The sequence below is a fragment of the Sus scrofa genome, chromosome 9 (genome assembly GCF_000003025.6).
Source record: "Sus scrofa isolate TJ Tabasco breed Duroc chromosome 9, Sscrofa11.1, whole genome shotgun sequence".
In the NCBI taxonomy this organism is placed as follows: domain Eukaryota; kingdom Metazoa; phylum Chordata; class Mammalia; order Artiodactyla; family Suidae; genus Sus; species Sus scrofa.
In genome coordinates, this window is record NC_010451.4 from 53,008,914 (window position 1) to 53,028,705 (window position 19,792).

General features: G+C 40.1%; 2 protein-coding genes across 6 annotated transcripts; one reads left to right on the plus strand and one right to left on the minus strand.

The window, feature by feature from the left end:
- HYLS1 (HYLS1, centriolar and ciliogenesis associated) lies at positions 31-18,394 on the plus strand. Of its 2 annotated transcripts, none has more exons than XM_013979548.2 (3): positions 31-139; positions 12,877-12,982; positions 16,181-18,394. In XM_013979548.2, the coding sequence occupies exons 2-3, from the start codon at positions 12,969-12,971 to the stop codon at positions 17,106-17,108; spliced, it is 942 nt and encodes a 313-aa protein (XP_013835002.2). In that variant the 5' UTR covers positions 31-139; positions 12,877-12,968; the 3' UTR covers positions 17,109-18,394. The 2 variants fall into 2 exon arrangements, with proteins under 2 accessions (XP_013835002.2, XP_020918760.1); XM_021063101.1 differs by having other exon boundaries at positions 59-189.
- PUS3 (pseudouridylate synthase 3) lies at positions 9,965-19,692 on the minus strand. Of its 4 annotated transcripts, none has more exons than XM_005667485.3 (6): positions 19,610-19,692; positions 19,344-19,430; positions 11,977-12,397; positions 11,301-11,866; positions 10,626-10,816; positions 9,966-10,483 (listed from the first exon to the last, which is right to left on the minus strand). In XM_005667485.3, exons 3-6 carry the CDS (start codon positions 12,349-12,351, stop codon positions 10,176-10,178), a joined length of 1,440 nt encoding a protein of 479 aa, XP_005667542.1. In that variant the 5' UTR covers positions 12,352-12,397; positions 19,344-19,430; positions 19,610-19,692; the 3' UTR covers positions 9,966-10,175.

Genomic DNA, 19,792 nt, shown 5'->3' on the forward strand with positions numbered 1-19,792 from the left:
AGGAGGGAGGGGCCGAGGAGGGCCATTCGCTCTTAGGTTTAAACCTTGGAGGCCAGGCGGTTAACGGCAGCCCGGGCGCATTTGCTGACTGTGCGCCTGCGCGAGCTGTGGGACGCTAACCGAAATCTGCGGGTCTGCGGTAAGTTTGGTGGCAGGAGTCTCTGCGGCTGGCTGACCCTGGTGGGACCGGTAAGCGCGCCAAGGCGGGGAGGAGTGATGCACGGGCCTCCGATGGTTGCCCACCTCTCGCAGCTGTGGAGAGATCGAGTTCTGAGTAACCTGGGGTTGGAGTGTTCCTTCCCTGGTTGCTCTTCCCACCGGCGTATTGGGCCGAGCCTTGACCATCCGGACGAGCCCAGGTGTTCGGCCTCCTAAGGACGAGTGAGCGGCGTCGTCGGCGCTCTTGGCGCGCCCAACCCCTCGAGGTCACGATGAGCTGCCCGCCCAGCTGCTGCAACAGCGAGGATCCCCATAGTCGTGCTCTGCGAGGTGGACCTGGTCGAGGGGCCTGGGGGAGGCGGGGACGGGTGCCCGCAAAAGGAACCAGCTTTCCCGGAGGCCCGGAGCGTCGGAGAGGGTCACCACGCCCCGTGTCAGCTGGAGCAGACTCTTAGTTGTGGTTGTGAGAAGTCTACTTACCCTCCAGTTAGTCACACCTTTTGTGAACTTCTTCTGGATGTCACAGTGCAGGCAGCTCTTTCCCTGAGTTAGGATAGCGTGTAAAATTGAAGAACCCTATGGTCCTCCCAGAACGGAAACCCCTTTTTTTTTCTGGTTATAAAAATTATACAGTCTCATTGTTTTTAGAAATAAATCCAAGCGCTATTAAGTACACATAGAAAAGAAAGGAAATACTCTAGATTAGATCAGCTACGGATCAAATCCATTGTTCATATTTGGATTTACTTCAGATGTCATTATGAATATATGTTTAGATGATTATAAAATGCATTCGTTTTAATATAATTGTGTGTTTTGAATATAGCAAAGCATATTCACTTACAAAGCAGATTAGGCCTTATTTAGTCCCTGTTTTAGAAGTGTCCATGTGAAATGTAGATATGCATTATCATTATTAATGGGCGTGCATGCTGTTTCTTGCTATGATTGTACTATACCATGTATTGTTTAACCTATGCCCTAATAATGGACATTTGTTTTCCCAAATGTTCTGGCTTTATGTGTGTGTAACTGGCATTAGACAGTAGTCTTTTTTTTTTCCAATTTGGAGAAATCACGAAGCAGTCAGCTAAACACTATTCTTTAAAAACAAACAACAAAAAAGCTTTAATAAGGCAGCAAGGCTGGAGACTAGATTCAGATTCTTCTCTCTCTAGACACATTAGTGTGGTAGCAGATAAATGTGAAGTAGAAGATAATGTCTTTATTCAATGAACCACCCATTGAATGGAGCATCCATAAGATGACTCTTATCAACATACCTCCGACACCATGATTCTTATTTCTCATATTCTTATTTCCCGTTTTCAAATGCTCGTGGTTTGAAGGTCGTCTTTTTTTCTTGATAAGTCTGGCTAAGGGTTTATCAATATTGTTGATCTTTCAGAGAACCAGCTTTTAGTTTCATTGATCTTTTCTATCATTTTCTTCATTTATATTTCATTGATTTCTGCTCTGATCTTTGATTTCTTTCCTTCTGCTAACTTTAGGTATTGTCTGTTCTCTCTCTAGTTGCTTTAGATGTAAAGTCAGGTTGTTTATTTGAGCTTTTTCTCGTTTCCTGAGGTAGGGTTGTATTGCTGTAACCTTCCATCTTAGAACTGCTTTTGCTGCATCCCATAGGTTCTGGAGTGTCGTGTCTTTGTTTTCATTTGCTTCTAGGTATTTTTTAATTTCCTTTTTTATTTATTCAGTGATCCATTGGTTGTTTAATAGCATGTTGTTTAGTCTCCACGTGTTTGTGTTTTTTGCAGTTTTTGTTGTTGTTGACTTCCAGTCTTATAGCATTGTGGCTAGAAAAGATGCTTGGTATGATTTCAATTTTCTTAAAGTTACTGAGGCTTGATTTGTGGCTCAGAATGTGATCAATCCTAGAGAATGTTTTGTGTGTACTTTTGAGAAGAATGTGTATTCTGCTGCTTTTGGATGGAATGTTCTATAAGTATCTATTAAGTCCATCTGGTTGAATGCTTCATTTTAGGGCCCGTGTTTCCATGTTGATTTTTTTGTCTGGGTGATCTGTCCATTGCTGTAAGTGGGGTGTTAAAATCCCCCGCTATCATTGTGTTATTGTTGATTTCTCCTTTTAAGATTGTTAGCAGTTGTCTTATATATTGTGATCCTATATTGGCATATATATTTACAATTGTTATATATTCTCGGATTAATCCTTTCATCATTATGTAATGCCCTTCTTTGTCTCTTATAATATTCTTTATTTTAAGGTCTATTTTATCTGGCATGAGTATTGTTACTCCAGCATTCTTTTGATTCCCGTTTGCATGGAATATTTTTTTCCATCCTCTCACTTTCAATTTGTATGTGTCCCTAGAACTGAAGTGGGTCTCTTGAAGACAGCATATACTTGGGTCTTGTTTTTGTATCCATTCAGCCAGTCTATGTCTTTTGGGACATTAGTCCATTTACTTATAATTACTTATAGGGTAATTATTATTATTATTATTATTTTTTTGTCTTTTTTTTGCTATTTCTTTGGGCCGCACATGCGGCATATGGAGGTTCCCAGGCTAGGGGTCCAATCGGAGCTGTAGCCACTGGCCTACGCCAGAGCCACAGCAACGCGGGATCTGAGCCGCGTCTGCAACCTACACCACAGCTCACGGCAACACCGGATCGTTAACCCACTGAGCAAGGGCAGGGCTCGAACCCGCAACCTCATGGTTCCTAGTCGGATTCGTTAACCACTGCGCCACGACGGGAACTCCTTATAGGGTAATTATTGATATGTATGTTCTTATTGCCATTTTGTTAACTGTTTGGATTTGTTTTTGTTGCTCTTTTTTCTTCCCTTCCCTTCTTGTTCTCTTCTCTTGTGGTTTGATGACTATCTTTAGTGTTGTATTTGAGTTGTTTTTTCTTATTTGTGTGTGTGTCTAATGTAGATTTTTGGTTTGTATTTACCCTGAAGTTTTGATAGAGGAGTGTGTATAGTTGTTGGTCTCTTACTTGCAAGTGCATCTCCAGTGTCCTGCATTTGTACCCTCCTCTTCTCACAATTTCTGATTTTGATAGCATATTTGTGTGTGAGTGATTTCCTTCCTTTACTGTATGGGTATGTATGCCTTTACTGGTGAGCCTTGTCATTTGTAATATTTTTGTTTCTAGTCGTGGCCCCTTTTTTTCCACCTAGAGAAGTTCCTTTAGTATTTGTTGTAAAGCTAGTTTAGTGGTGCTAAATTCTCTTAGCTTTTGCTTATCTGTAAAGCTTTTGATTTCTTCTTCAAATCTGAATGGGAGACTTGCTGGGTAGAGTAATCTTGGTGGAAGGTTTTTTTCCTTTCATCACTTTATATCATGCTATTCTCTTCTGGCTTCCAGAGTTTCTGCTGAAAATCAGCCAATAACCTAACAGGGTTCCCCTGTATGTTATTTATTTCTTTTCCCTAGCTGCTTTCAGCTATTTTCTCTTTGTATTTAATTTTGGTCTGTTTGATTAATATTTGTCTCGGGGTGTTCCTCTTTGAGTTTATTTTATATGGTACTCGTGCTTCCTGGATTTTAGTGAGTGATTCCTTTCCCATGTTAGGGAAGTTTTCAGCTATTATTTCTTCAAATATTTTTTCTGGCCCCTTCTCTCTCTTTTCTCCTTCTGGCACCCCTATAATATGGATGTTGGTGGTGTTTAATGTCCTAGAGTTCTCTTAGACTGTCTTCATTTCTTTTCAATCTTTTTTCTCTTTTCTGTTCCCCATCAGTAATGGAACAATAATGGAACTAGTCTGTCCTCAACCTCAATTATCCGTTCTTCTGTACAAATAAATCAAGCCTCCTATGTTCTTTTTTCTCTTTTCTGTTCCCCATCAGTAATGGAACAATAATGGAACTAGTCTGTCCTCAACCTCAATTATCCGTTCTTCTGTACAAATAAATCAAGCCTCCTATGTTCTTTTTTCTCTTTTCTGTTCCACATCAGTAATGGAACAATAATGGAACTAGTCTGTCCTCAACCTCAATTATCCGTTCTTCTGTACAAATAAATCAAGCCTCCTATATTCTGTTGTTGTTTGCTTCTAATGAATTTTTTATTTCAGTTATTGTATTTTGCATCTCTGCTGGTTTAATCCTTAAATCTTGTATTTCTTTGCTCAGTGTTTCTTGTAATTTATCAATCTTTGCATCCAGTTTATTTCCAGTATCTTGAATCATCTTCACTATCATCAGTCTAAAGTCTTTTTTGTAGAGGTTGATAATCTCCAGATCACTTAGCTGTTTTTCTGGGGTTTTTCTTGCTCCCTTATCTGAGTCATAATTCTCTGCTTTTCATTTTGTATAGATTTTCAGTGTGGTCTCCTTTTTGCAGACAAGAGTTGTAGCCTCTCTTGCTTCTGATATCTGTACCCCCTCTCCCCACCTTTTGGCTGAAGTTGGTATGGGGTTTGCTGTAGGCTTCCAGATGGAAGGGAATGGTGCCTGCCCACTGGTAGGTGGAGCTGATTCTTATCCCTCTGGTGGGTGGGGCTTTGTCTCTGGGTGAGATTAGAGGTGGCTGTGTGCTTTGGCAGGGGTGGGGGGGGTGTCTTTAGGGAGCTGGTTTACTGATGAGTAGAGCTGGATTATAGTTTGGCCTGGGGCTTTTCAGCACTGATGGTGAGGCCAGATTTTTTCCAAAATGTGAGCAACACATGCTGATGATGATTCTAGAGACTTTTGCTTCCAATGTCTCTCCCCCACAACAAGCCACAGTCACCCCCTGTTTTCCCAGGAGATCCTCCAAGAACTGCAGTCAGGTCTGACCCAGATTCCTATGGAGTCTCTGCTTTGCCCTGGGACCCAGTGCACATGAAAGCCTGTGTGCATCTTTCAAGAATGGGGTCTCCATTTGCCGCAGTCTGTGGAGCTCCTGCGCAAAAGCCCCCCTGGCCTTCAATGCCAAATGCTAGAAGGGCTCCTTCTCCCAATGCCAGGTCCCCAGGCTTGGGAAGCTGATGTGGGGCTCAGAACTCTCACTCTTGTAGGATTCTCTGTGATACAGTTACTTTCCAGCTGCGCACCTGGAGGGTACGGGGTTGCTTATATTGCATAATTGCCCCTCCTCCAGTCTTGATGTGGCCTCCTCTAGTCTTCTGGAGTAGGATATCTTTTTGAAAGTTTCCAGTCCATTTGGTTGAAGGTTGTTCAGCAGTTGGTTGTAATTTTTTTTTTTTTTTTTTTTTTTTTTTGTCTTTTTGCTATTTCTTTGGGCCGCTCCCGCGGCATATGGAGGTTCCCAGGCTAGGGGTCGAATCGGAGCTGTAGCCACTGGCCTACGCCAGAGCCACAGCAACGTGGGATCCGAGCCGCGTCTGCAACCTACACCACAGCTCACGGCAATGCCGGATCATTAACCCACTGAGCAAGGGCAGGGACCGAACCCGTAACCTCATGGTTCCTAGTCGGATTCGTTAACCACTGCGCCACGACGGGAACTCCAATTTTGTTGTTCTTATGAGAGAAGATGAGCTCCATTCCTTCTACTCTGCCATCTTAATCCCGTCTCATGAGTATTGAAAAATTTTACCAGTCTAAAAGGATAGCTTAATGTTTTTATTTGCATTATTGAGATAAAACATCTTTTTGTATGTTTATTAGTCATTATTTATTTGGCAAATCATTTGTCTTTTTCCCTGTTCTGTTGGTGTGTTACAGCTTTCTGAGAGGAAATTGAATTGGTGATTTTGAACCTGTTAGAGTATTTCCGCCAGTTTGTTGTCTCTTAGGATCTTTTTTAAAGAGTGTTTTGTTTTCTTTTGTTCTAATATTGTGGTTCTTGAAGCTTCATGCTTACCTTACTAAAGGTAGAGATATTTGTTCTAATGCTGCAGTAGCCTCCCAGCAAAGTTTAGGATCTAACTAGTGACCCAGCCCCTCTATTCCAGTTTTAAAATCTTCCCCTTCCACCCTGGAAATCTTTCTCTAGCTAAACATGGAACACTGAATTGCTTAAGATTTTTGAAGAGAAGGTACTTTTGGGTATTTTGGTCAATATTATCTGTATTTATCTACAAAATATAAACTGTTCTAGCTTCCATGTTAAAGTTTCCCCCTAACTAAAGAAGAAGGACTATAATAAGTTCTTTATATTAAAGAGAACTGACAGTGTATTCAATTTTATATTTTATTTGCAAACACCTATCTTTAAACGTTTGCGGGGGAAAAAGTATACAATAATTTACCTACAAAGAAAACATGTTAATCACTGTATAGTACACAATGCAGTTAAAAAAAAAAAATCTCTTTGGGTTTTAAGGTGGGAAATCCTCCCAGCCCATCAGAGAGTACTGTTCCATCTCTGTCCCTAACTTCATTACTTTTTTTTTTTTTTTTTTTTGATGGCACCTGAGGCATGTAGAAGTTTCCCAGCCAAGGACTGAGCCACAGCAGTGACAGTGCTGGATCCTTAACCAGTAGGGCACCAGGGAACTCCCTATGTTTACTTTTTAGTAGGTAGTTTTGTGTTGCATGAACACTAAAATGACTGATGTAACACTTATCAGATATCACCATATATATATAATATATATGTAACTTATCTTACATGTTAATATATATATTACATATGGAACATATATACTTGTATATGTATATATATAAAATCTCATTTAAACTTTACAACCTACTGAAATAATTCCATCCATTTTTTCAATGAGGAAAATAAGAGCTAAGCCCTCCTTCTCACTTTTATTTAGTCCCTACCATGGGTCTGATTTTAGAATTTATACAATGTATTAATAATACATATAAATGAAGTAATTTTGCAAAGTTACATTTGGGGGCCCTGGTTCTCTCTTTAGTTTCTTAGAATCTAAGTATGGCTTTTTAGTTACGCTTTTTGTCTCATGCATCATTTCTTTAGAGTTGATTATTTTTTAAATGAGTGATTCCTAAACTCTGTCCTTTTCTAGGGTTTTCTTTGACTTAAAACCTAATGCCAGTGAAGGTATATTGAAATAAGGCAGGAAGTTAAAAAATAAAATGCTTTGGTTTGCCCTTAACATGTGTAAGTGAGGATATTTGGTTATGCTCAGTGATTATGCTAAAAACAAAAAGATCTTTACATCAAAATGAAAGGAGAAAGCAGCATTATTTTTAAGAATATTTAGGGCATTATGAAATGTTGGCAGATCAAGTCCCAAAAACCAAGACGTGAATTCAAGCTCCAGAGGACCTAGATTGGCTATTTAGAAGAAAATTTTGGAGTTCCCGTCATGGCTCAGTGGTAACAAATCCAACTAGGAACCATGAGGTTTTGGGTTCAATCCCTGGCCTTGCTCAGTGGATTAAGGATCTGGTGTTGCCGTGAGCTGTGGTGTAGGTTGCAGACACGGCTCGGATCCCGTGTTGCTGTGGCTCTGGTGCAGGCCAGCGGCTATGGCTCTGATTCAACCCTAGCCTGGTTGAATCAGATGCCACAGGAGCGGCCCAAGAAATGGCAAAAAGACAAAAAAAAGAAAAAGAAAAAGAAAAAATTTTACTTTGTCCAACTATTTCTCCAACTCTAAAATGGACATCTTTTCTGGTTCCTAGTCTGCTAGAATGTAAAAGATATTATATCTTCTTACTCTTAAAAAACTACAAGGTCACTTCATTTTCCTTATACTATTTTATTTTCTAAACTTGGAACTCTTTCAGTGAAGTCTTCTTTCTGTGGCCTACACACTACTGAGCATTAGTGTACCATTTCTATCTTAGTATTGTTTCTCATTGTCCCATATGTTAGTTATAGTTTAGCTAGTAGCTTGAGGATATAAACTGTATTTCTATACCTGGAGTTTCGAATATAGGAAGGAACAAGCCAATGATTTGTTGGTGGGTAAATAAAACTTTGGATCTCATATAGTATATCACATTTATTTTTTTATTTTTTTGTCTTTTGTCTTTTCAGGGCTGCACCCACAGCATATGGAGGTTCCCAGGCTAAGGATCTAATCAGAGCTATAGCTGCCAGCTTATATCAAAGCCACAGCAACGCAGGATCCGAGCCATGTCTGCAACCTACACCACAGCTCACGGCAACACCGGATCCTTAACCCACTGAGCAAGGCCAGGAATCGAACCCTCAACCTCATGGTTACTAGTCAGGTTTGTTAACCACTGAGCCATGATGGGAACTCCTAGTTTATCATATATTTGGATAAGCAATAAACTCTGTAGTGAGGAAATTGTTACTATTGAGACAGAATGTCTGAGTTCATTTACTTTGATGTTTATTATTTTAATTGCTATAAAGGATAATGTATTGTGTTTTGGTGGGTTCTTGTTTTCGTTTTTTTGTCTTTTTGACTTTTCTAGGGCCGAATCTGCGGCATATGGAGGTTCCCAGGCTACGGGTCCAATCAGAGCTGTAGCTGCCAGCCTACACCAGAGCCACAGCAACGTGGGATCCGAGCCACGTCTGTGACCTACACCACAGCTCATGGCAACACCAGATCCTTAACCCACTGAGCAAGGCCAGGGATCGAACCCGCAACCTCATGGTTTCTAGTCAGATTTGTTTCTACTGTGCCACGATGGGAACTCCAAGGATAATGTATTGTTTAAGAGAACTTAAACTCTTTTGAATAAATATTGGTGTTTATAAGTAGTACTTTGAGGGTTATTTACCAACTTTGTGAACAAGCAAAGCCCCACCTCATTTTCCTGTACTAGTGTGTCTCTCAAGAATGTGCTTAATTCTGAAATGTAGGAGTTATCCTGAAAGGCCCCTGTTTTGAATCTCACACTCACTTAACCACAAGGTCCTGTTGCCTCTCCTTTTTTAATCTCAAAATCACCTACTTCTCGCCATTCCCTTTTCTGCAAATCTAGTCTAAGCTGTCATCTGTTTTCTTGATTGACCCAACAGTCTCCTAATTGGCCCCAATGTCTTGCCCTCTTACCATGCACAGTATACCTAGAGCAATATTTCTGCTACACAATTCTGGCTTTTATTTTTTTTTTCCAGTGATCTCTCAAGATAAAATCTAAGCTTTTTTAGGAAGGCCTACAAGCTCTAAACCTCTCCTAACCGTGCTGTTGTCACTCTGAACCCATACTACTGTATTTATAATTAACTGAATGCAAATGCTGTAATTTTTTTTTTTTTTTTTTGGATCTTTTTTTGCCTTTTCTAGGGACGCACCTGCGGTACATGAAGGTTCCCAGGCTGTGGGTCGAATCAGAGCTGTAGCTGCCGGCTTAACACCAGAGCCACAGCAACGCAGGATCTGAGACGCGTCTGCGATCTACACTACAGCTCACAGCAATGCCGGATCCTTAACCCACTGAGCAATGCCAGGGATTGGACCCACAACCTCATGGTTCCTAGTCGGATTCATTAACCACTGGGCCACGACGGGAACTCCACAAATGCTGTAATATTTAATCCTTCATACAAACTGCATTTTCTGCCTTAGACAGTTAAAGCTCTGCTGCTTTACACTCATTTTAATTGACTACCACTTGTTCTGTAAGATTTAGCTTGGGTATCTCCCCAAGATTTCCTTAAACCACTAGACCAGAGATTGGTAAACTACATGTTGTTACGTTTAAATGTTGTTTAAAAAAGAATATGCAACAGAGCCATTTGTAATTCATACAGCACTGGATGAGCTTTATAAGAGATGCTGTGCTTTATCCACTAGCTCATTTTCAGGTAGTATCTTGCTTGGCACTAAACCAGCTTATCAAATATATAACTGACTAAATTTTATATTTTTAATTTTTGACACTTGGGAAAAGCTCTTTATGAGAATTCAGATGAGCAGTAAATATCTCATTTGCTTTTTAAAAAGACGCACAAATCTGATACTTGGGGGATGTGGCTTTAATGAATTTGAACACAAGGCACAGGTTTCCAGGTATACATAAATATAGTATCTCCACTGTAAAACTGCATTTTGCTCCTTCTTCTTAATTCTTTTGTATAGGAATAAAAGAATGTTCAGGCAAGAACTCCGTTAATTGAGCCATTTTGATGGTCTTTTGATGACTCCTAGATCTTGATGAGTTTTCTATGGTTAAATGCTTTTAATTTCTGTATCAACACAAATTCTCTTTGCTGGTTTCTCCAAAATAGTATTTTCTTCCTCTAGTGTGTCATTACAGTCCCTTTTGGCTTTTGTTTCTTCCTCTTGAAATAAATGTGGGTGCTCAATGCGTCCCCTACGTACAAAATGCTGGATCCGGGCTTCTAATCCTTGGCATTTAGGCCGATCCATTAAAGGCTTATACGTGCGCATTTTCACTCCTTCTACAAAGGCACTGGTCTGCTTTATGACAGCAGGCTTAACATTTCTCCATTCTATCACTCCATCCATACTTGGTCCTATAATATACACAATCAAATATTACATAGGTACTTTACCACAACAGAATCACCTCTAAATTTTATATGAATTTACCTCTCCCCTAACCCTGTATAACTGATTCTGGTAAACAATTTTATTCTTGGATTTCCCCCATCATACCTGTCCCACAGGGTACTGCCACAGAGTCCAGTCCTTGTAGCATACTATACAACATCTGAGTTTTAACAGCATGATTAGCCCATAATTGCTGAAGGTGGGTAACATTGAACTCCTGAACTTCCCGGTCATAGATCCACTTAATATTTTCAAACTTACAGTCATACAAGACTAGAGGAAATTCTACAGCCATACTAGAGAGAAAGAGGAGAAACAAAGTATTAGAATACACAGTCACCATCCAGCATTTCTTAAAAAAGAGGCTTGGTTGGGTTAAAAGAAGGGGGAAACTTTGTAATATTGCCTATCTAATAGCTATGAAAATATAATACCATCCCTAACCTTGAACAGCTTTATAGCTTATTAAAAAAGGCGACACACCATGCATGGATCAAGTGGTTAGGTTTGATCTATATTAGAGTAAATTTCAATGGTAACAAGTCACCTAGAAGTGAGTTGATGTGGCTCCACCATAATGCTATAAAATTATTTAAGGGGCCTGGTCCAAACACCTGTTTCTTACTAAAGGGATAGAACAATGACAGAAGAAAATTATGTGCTACATGTTCCTAAAATTCTACAAGTTAGAGTGAAAGCTTCATGAAGGCAGAAAGTTAGGATATATTTTAAAATATTCTAAGGGCAATAGTTGCTTTATTTTGGGGGGGGGTAACTTACCTGTATTGAGGTTTCTGGGGATTTTTCTCTATGTTCAGCAGCTCATCAATAACCTCTGGCTTCTCCATTCCTTGGCCAATCAGAAAAAGGACAGCCATCATACAGCGGACTTGATGATAAAGGAACGCCTGGCCAACCACCTCAAACTGACACAACTGAAAGGCTTCTTGCCATCTCTCTTCTTCCAGGCTCTGGCTCAGTAGCTGTACTTGCGCAGACAGAATAGTCCTCTGAAAATTAGTCACCCCATTGGCTACATCCATTTTACATAAGTTCCTAAAGTCATGTGTGCCAACATACTTCTGAGCTGCATAGTTCATGGTTACAATGTCTAAATCAGCATGAGGGAAAAAATAGCGGTAAGTCCGCTCAAGACAGCTGAACCTAGCACTGAAGCTAGGTTCTACTGGAGCCCAGGCCAGTACACGGATGTCTGGAGGAAGCACTCGATTGAGAATGTGGGTATAACGAATCTCTTTAGTGGCATCATTGACTTCATCTTTTAAATTAATATCCTCTGAATCCTTATCCTTTAGAAAATGAGAACGTAGGTCAAGAGAAATCACCTGCAGAATAATAATATTGTTTTAGAGATAGAGATAATCTGAATCCTCAGTGTGTACATCTATAATATAATGGTACTGCTTGTTTTGTGAAATAGGACAGTGGCCCTTACCTGTCCAAAGGCACTGACTCCTTTGTCTGTTCGCCCACACCGGTGATAGTTGGATGTCTGTCTGTTTTCTACTAGTCGAGTCTTGGTTAGAGCCTCGAACAGTTTCTCTTCAATTGTATTGCTTGTGTTTTCCTGACTGGCAAAGCCCTGATAGCCCCAGCCCAGGTAGGCTATCTTTAGGGCTACATGTCTTCGACCATGAGCACTGAAATCAAAGGCACGCTTAGCTCTTCTACCTCCTGAAGAACTTTCTCTAACTTTTGAGTCCTTGTTGTTGGCCTGTTCTTGTTTAAGTCTTTGTACCTCCTGCTCCAGCTCTTGTACTCTCTTTAGGAGTTTCTCAGTCTGGATTCTGTCTATGTCATTTTCAGCCATGATAAGACAAACCCAGGAATAAACAAGTCATAGAGGTCCACCCTGTCTGAAAAGAGAAGCAGATACAACAATTTTGGTGATGTCAGTATCATTCCATTATGTTTAAATAGTATATTAAGGTTTAATTTGATGCCTAAAGGATATGGACTTTTGATTCTGCCCAGGAATACAAGCATTAGCTGTATTATTATGGATTAATCATCCAGATATTATTCTTTTCCATCCTGTCTGGCCAGTTCACAATGGAAATATTTGCTAGTATTAAGTTGTCAGAATTTAGGGAAAATGTCTGTAGATTTCATTTCTTTATTCTTCATGAGCTGAGATGATTGAGGACTGATGTTACTGATATTTTTTCCCTAAGACATTTCTTGTTGATTTGTCATATTTGTCCCATCTTTCTAATTATAAGACCTGTTTATATGGAATATTTATGTCTAGTCCAAGTTTCTGTTGCTTTCCAATATTTCATACAGAAATAGTGGCTTGTATATTATATCATCTAATACTCAGTTCTGTCAACAGGAGGGGGCCTGATGGAAGAAACTTGTCAGTGATTGTGCTTCATATTGGAGGTAGAATCTGGAGTCAAGATTTTCTCACTTTAAGCAATTCTGATGACAGAAAGAAGGTAAATTAAGCATCATGATCTTTTTAAAGTTAAATTTAATGCATGTTCCGACAAAAGATTTCTGTGCCTCTAGTAGTTAAAAATCAGCTGGATAATATAATTTAGAATGTTGAAATTCCTGGACTATTTTAATAATCTGAGGATAACTACTACATCCATAAAACCGGGACAGTACTAGACAATATTTGACTGATGGTTACTTTAGTTACAGAATTTCATCTCCACATCTATTCTAAGGCTGACTAGGTTACCTAGGTCTAGGCAGTTCATTTAGTTTTTTGCTTTTGAGTTTCTATATCTATGATAAATTAATAAAAGTTTAAATATAAAAAATGTAAGTATAAAGTGTACTACAAAAAAACCGAGATTAACTTTCTTATAATCTTGAAGTAAAAAAGGGATTTTTAAGTAAGGCACTATATACACCCAGAAACTGTAGAAAACAAAAGAAAGTAGTGACTACCTAAAAATAGGCTTCTACCAGCAAAAAGTCCGAAGGTAAATAAATGGGAAGGAAAATTTAATGATGGTACATGTTTCATGAATACATACGTCAGTTTCAATATAAAGGTCAGTAAGAAAAAAATCCAACAACCTGAGAGCTAAATGGAAATGAACAAGCACTTCATAAAAAGAAGGAAAAAAAGCTTATAAATGTATGAAAAGACTCTCAAATTTACTCATTTTAAATAAATGCCAATTTATATGAGAACTATTTTCTTTTTCTTTTTTTTTTTTTGTCTTTTTGCTATTTCTTGGGCCGCTCCAGCGGCATATGGAGGTTCCCAGGCTAGGGGTCCAATCGGAGCTGTAGCCACTGGCCTACGCCAGAGCCACAGCAACACGGGATCCGAGCCACATCTGCAACCTACACCACAGCTCACGGCAACGCCGGATCGTTAACCCACTGAGCAAGGGCAGGGACCGAACCCACAACCTCATGGTTCCTAGTCGGATTCGTTAACCACTGCGCCAACACGGGAACTCCGAGAACTATTTTCTTGACCAAACTGATTGCAAAGATGAGAGGGTACCTTAGAGGGCATTTGGCAACGGCTGTCAAAATTGGGCACACAGGAGTTCCTGTTGTGACTCAGTGGAACCAAACCCAGCTAGCATCCATGAGAATGTGAGTTCAATCCCTGGCCCCGCTTGGTGGGTTAAGGATCTGATGTTGCCGTGAACTGTGATATAGGTTGCAGATGCAGCTCAGATCATCTTGCGTCGCTCTGGCTTTGATGTAGGCTGGCAACTGCAGCTCCGATTCTACCCCTAGCCTGGGAACTTCAGTATGCCATTCCTGCAGCCCTAAAAATAAAAAAATTGAGCACACACATATCTTTTGACCCACCTATTCCATTTCTAGAAATTTAACATACACATATGCTTGTACAAGTATGTAAAAACATACAAGATATTTGTCTTTAAGAACAAAAGACTGGAGTTCTCTAGTGGCCAAGTGGTTAAGGATCTGATCTGGCACTGGCACTGCTGTGGCTCAGGTTCAATCCCTGGCCTAAGAACTTTAAAAGACTAAGTCTAAATTAAATCAACTGGGAGTGACTGAATAAATTATATTATATCCATACATTGGAATTCCATGTACTTTTCAACAAAATGAAGTTAAGTGTACATGTGCTGATATAGCTGGATCACCAAGACTATCTTTAAGGTTCAGAAGAATTGTGTAATATGCTCCTTTATGCTATAAAAAGTGTATAAATGAATGTAGAAAATTACTGGATAAATTATAAGCAACTGCCTTTGAGAATGAAACTTGGTGGGATTGGGAGTCCTTTGCTTAAAATTACCATGTGGGAGTTCCCGTCGTGGCTCAGTGGTTAACAAATCCTACTGGGAACCATGAGGTTGTGGGTTCAATCCCTGGCCTTGCTCAGCGGTTAAGGATCCGGTGTTGCCATGAGCTATGGTGTAGGTCACAGATGCAGCTCAGATCCCATGTTGCTGTGGCTCTGGTGTAGGCCGGCGGCTACAGCTCCGATTAGACCCCTAGGCTGGGAACCTCCATATGCCTCGGGTGCAGCCCTAGAAAAGACAAAAAAAAAAAAAAAAAAAAAAAAAAAATGTACCGTGTATATATTAGGTTTTTTAGTTTAAGAAGAAAGACAGTAGGGACACAGGAAATAGTGGGATAGACACCTATTCTAGATCCAGTCAGGAAACGTAGTGGGTATTTAGCTGGTTGATCTGGGTACTAAAAGTTCAGTGACAGGGTACTGGGATAAACATACTTAGTTTTGCAACTTGAAGACGCATTATCACTTAGGCATAAGGTGTGTATGTGTGTATATTACTACTTTGTGTGAGTTTTTTGATTAAATCACTCGTATGATTAAAAGCAAGGACTATGAAGCCAGACTGCCTGAGTTAGAATTTTAGCTCTACTACTTACTACCTGTGTAAGCTTGGGCTACTGGTCTCTCAATGCCTCGTCTTATTCATCTGAAAAGGAGATACTAGGAGTACCTATCCCACAGTTGTGACAACTACATGAACTGATAAATGTAAAGCAGAAAAAAAGTGTTGGATACATAAAATGTCCCTCTAAGTACAAGTTACATAATATACATTAAGTATTATGCCCCATGTCATTAGTCTCTTAAGCTTTTCTTATGCCAGAACTCACCTACCCTAAGAGCTACTAAAGATGGCAAGACTATCAGGCAGTAAACAAGGGAGTGAATAAGGACAATGAAAATGAAAGCAGGTAATAAATAGATTTTCTAGAGCTGAATTAAGGCCCTTCCAGACTGCTCCCATATTGCTTGTCCTTGTCCTAATCTATATTTGTTGTACTTCCCTTTTTATTTTTTTTTTTATAGGCCTGCACCTGCAGAATACGGAAGTACCCAGGCTAAGGGGTGATTTGAGCTACAGCTGCTGGCCTACATCACAGCCACAGCAATGCTAGATTCAAACCACGTCTGTGACTTACACCACAGCTCACAGCAACACCAGATCCTTAACAATGAGCGAGGCCAGGGATTGAATCGTGTTCTTATGAATACTAGTTGGATTTGTTTCTACTACACAACGGGAACTCCATATCTGTTGTACTTCTGAATGCCTTGGCCATTCTTTCTCCATTTGATTGCTATAAAATAGTACACAAGGGAATGAACGATTTACGAGCTGGGAAGTTATTATCAGAAAACTGATCGGTGTTTTCTCTTACAGAAGGTCCTACAGCATAGGGGAAGCAATGGAGGAACTTATGGGACCTGATGGACAAAAACGGGCCAATATGGATCCAGAAGAACGAATGTTAGCAGCTGCTTCAGCTTTTACCCGTATGTGTGCAGAGCAGGGTGAGGGAGATGTGAGGAGAGAAGCCCAGGCAATCCAATATGATCCCTACAGTAAAGCTTCAGTAACCCCAGGAAGGAGACCTGCTCTTCCTGTGCAGCTGCATTACCCACATGTAGAAAGCAGTGCCCCTTCAGAAGCAGTCTCAGAGGCCTCCCAAAGATTCCGAAAGCCGGTGATGAAGAGAAAGGTACTACGTAGAAAGCCAGGTGGGGAAGTTTTAGTGACGGATGAGTCGATTATCAGTGAATCAGAATTTGGTACAGAAAGTGACATGAATGTCTGGGACTTAAGACAAAGGCTGATGAATCTGCAGTTCCAGGAAGACAGGGAATCCTCAGTTGATATTTCACAAAAATTTAGTCTACCCCATGAATACCAAGGAGTTTCTCAAGATCAGCTCGTTTGCTATCTACAAAGAGAAGAAATGGGACCTCAAGCTTATGAACAAGACCTGATTGTTGCCAGCCGACCCAAGTCCTTTATTCTCCCAAGGCTGGACCAGTTAAGCCGAAACCGTGGCAAGATAGACCGGGTAGCCCGATATTTTGAATATAAACGAGACTGGGACTCAATGAGGTTACCTGGTGAAGATCATAGGAAGGAATTACGCTGGGGTGTCCGAGAACAGATGCTTTGTCGGGCAGAACCCCAACCCAAGCCTCAGCACATATATGTTCCAAACAATTACCTAGTACCAACTGAGAAGAAACGATCTGCCCTTCGTTGGGGTGTTCGTTGTGACCTTGCAAATGGTGTAATGCCCAAGAAGCTTCCCTTCCCTCTTTCTCCTTCTTAGGTCTTTTATTTATTTTTTTAAACCTGTCTCTCCTTTCACAGGATTGTTTGCAATTACTTAAATAGAAAGATCTAACTTGAAAGCCCATGGAACATTATAGATTAAGGATTTCACCCATCACTGGTCTTTCCTAGGTATGTATCACATTGGTATCAGAAACCACTTAACTTCCAGATTACCACTCAAGTCCAGCAATTACAAGAGGAATCATGCCAGAAAAAGAAAGAGAGACCTGGTCTTTCTGTTTTGTCGGATTAGTAAGCAAAGCCAGCACTGTTTCTGTTTCATAATCTTGTTACCTTTGGCCAATGTGAGTTGCTGTTTTTTAAACATGTTTTTAAAGTTGCTGGGCAGTAAGCTTATCTATTAAAGAATTTTGGGAATTTGTGAACTTGACCTTATTTTTACTTAAATACTTCCCAAAGTAAGATGATCTCAAACCTAGGTTATGATTCTGCTTCGAATCATACTTGCTATCAAACTCTCACCACCTAAATAAAGAGAGCCTAAAGGAAAGAACAAAAACCTGCCCTCTTACACACAAAGTGAGGAATGTAACGGCACAAATAACCTTCATTGCTAAAGGAATATAGTAAATCCAGCTGTGTTAAATGATTTTTGATAGATGATCAAAAGATTCTAACCCAGGTTTTCTCTCATGATTATTTAAATAATATATTCCCCTCCATTTGTTACTTCTAGAATACCATACTTTTTATAACTTGCCCCTGAGATTTTCTTAGAAACCATGTCTGTCACTTTAAGGCTGTTCTCACTCTGTGACAGAACTTCAAACTCCTAACAGCTGGAACCAGATGCAGACATAATAACCAAAATGAATCTGGCCTATTCATTACAAACAGATCCAAGTTAAGGTGAACAGAATTAGTGAGATAGGATCTGTTCTTTTTTTGTTGTCTTTTTAGGGCCGCACCCAAGGCATATGGAGGTTGCCAGGCTAGAGGTTGAATCAGAGCTACAACCGCTGGCCTACGCCACAGCTCACAGCAATGCCGGATCCTTAACCTGCTGCTCCAGGTCAGGGATCAAACCTGGGTCCTCATGGATAGTAGTCAGACTCGTTTCTACTGAGCCACAATGGGACTCCTCTGCCTTGTTCTTGACGCTTCTAGTCCAATGAGGAACACCTAAAATCTGGAGATTGTCAGTTTTAGCACTTAAGCCAGAAGAGTGACAGCAGGCATAGTGGGTTATTCAAAGAAAAAAAAGCTGTGTAACAAAAATGAATGACCTTAACCATCTAATAAAATACATTTTCTCTGTAATGTTTAAGTTATCATTCATTCATTCACCAAGTTCCATTATTAGGCATTTAATCAGAGAAAGAAATAATCAGTGACTCAAAGATATATGTAAGATACATTCACTGCAAATAAGTAAACACTGCAAACTACCCAACATTGGGAAGCTAATGGAAAAATGAAAATTAGATGAAACAAATAGGTTACAAATCATACAGTATGATCTCAGTCATGCTGTACATCCAAGGCATAAATAAAGATCAACATCTAACTCTGGATGGTGGGATTAAAGACAGTTTTTATTTATACCTATTTTTTAAAAATTAAAAGCCATATGGCATTTAATAATCACAGCAATACACTCCAATAATTTACCTTCTTCATATAGATACACAAAAATCTCAAAGCCTAATGTCACCAAATCACAAAGTTTCCAAAGTGATTATCTAGTTCAAACCAATATTTAATCAAAGAACTAGTCCAAAAGGGTTAAGCAGGCAATAAGACACATGTCAAGAAGCCTCCTGACTCAGTACAGTGCTTTCACCAGCACACCACACCCTTCTGAGGGTGAAGTACAGTGGTTCCCACGCGGCCACATAATACCTGGAAGGGGGCCACCAAATTACTACAAAGCGGGAATTGCGTGCATGACTGTGAACACAAAACAGTCATCGCAAGAGTTTCAAAGTATTTTTTTGAAGTTAAAAAGTTTTAGTACAGAAAATATTAGTAACTAATGGAGTAAAAGAAAACGCATTCTCCATGATAAACTTATTTTAAACCAAAAAAGGGAGGAGGAATAATATTCAAAGGATTAGGAGACACGTGCTATCATCACTAATAGCAACTCCCCTCCCCCAAAATTGGAAAAAAGTTGCTATGCCTCCTCACCCCATATACTACCCGATGTCGACCTCTACTAATATTCCGTTTCATGAGCAAAAAGAATTGTGAGGCAGAAGAGACTTACTTAACTCCGAAGTTCCAGGGCTCTCAAAGAATCGAATTAAAGAAGCCCCTATTGCTGCACGTTTCTGACAAAGAGCACCAAAAAGCCCTAGACACAAAAACACAGAGTCTTAAGCAAGGTCCCATTTTCACACTCAAAAAGTGTTTTCCTGAAAAGACCAACGTACAAGAAAGGGGGTAGGGAAAGAGAGACCATCTATTTGTCCACTTGTCCGTTTCTCTTTGTATAACCCAGAAAATCACCCACCCCAAAACCCACACGCTCACCTTCCGCTCCTCCGCCACGCAGCTTTTCTAGAGGCAGGAAGCAATCATTTTGCGTCTTCTACGCGCGCGTCCGAGGTCTCATGGGAAATGTAGTCCACCTTTATGGGAAATGTAGTTCTAAGAGCCAGGAATTCCCGCTTGAGGCTGAAATCTGCCTAATGTTTTCTAGTTTGGCCACCAACA

Bases quoted from the DNA above. Each gene is read 5' to 3' on its own strand.
- PUS3 (XM_021102025.1), bottom strand. From the start codon at position 12,351: ATGGCTGAAAATGACATAGACAGAATCCAGACTGAGAAACTCCTAAAG. The intron at 11,867-11,976 runs GTAAGGGCCACT...ATTATTCTGCAG, and splicing joins GAGTCAGTGCCTTTGGACAG to GTGATTTCTCTTGACCTACG. The intron at 10,484-10,625 runs GTATGATGGGGG...TGTATATTATAG, and splicing joins GGCAGTACCCTGTGGGACAG to GACCAAGTATGGATGGAGTG.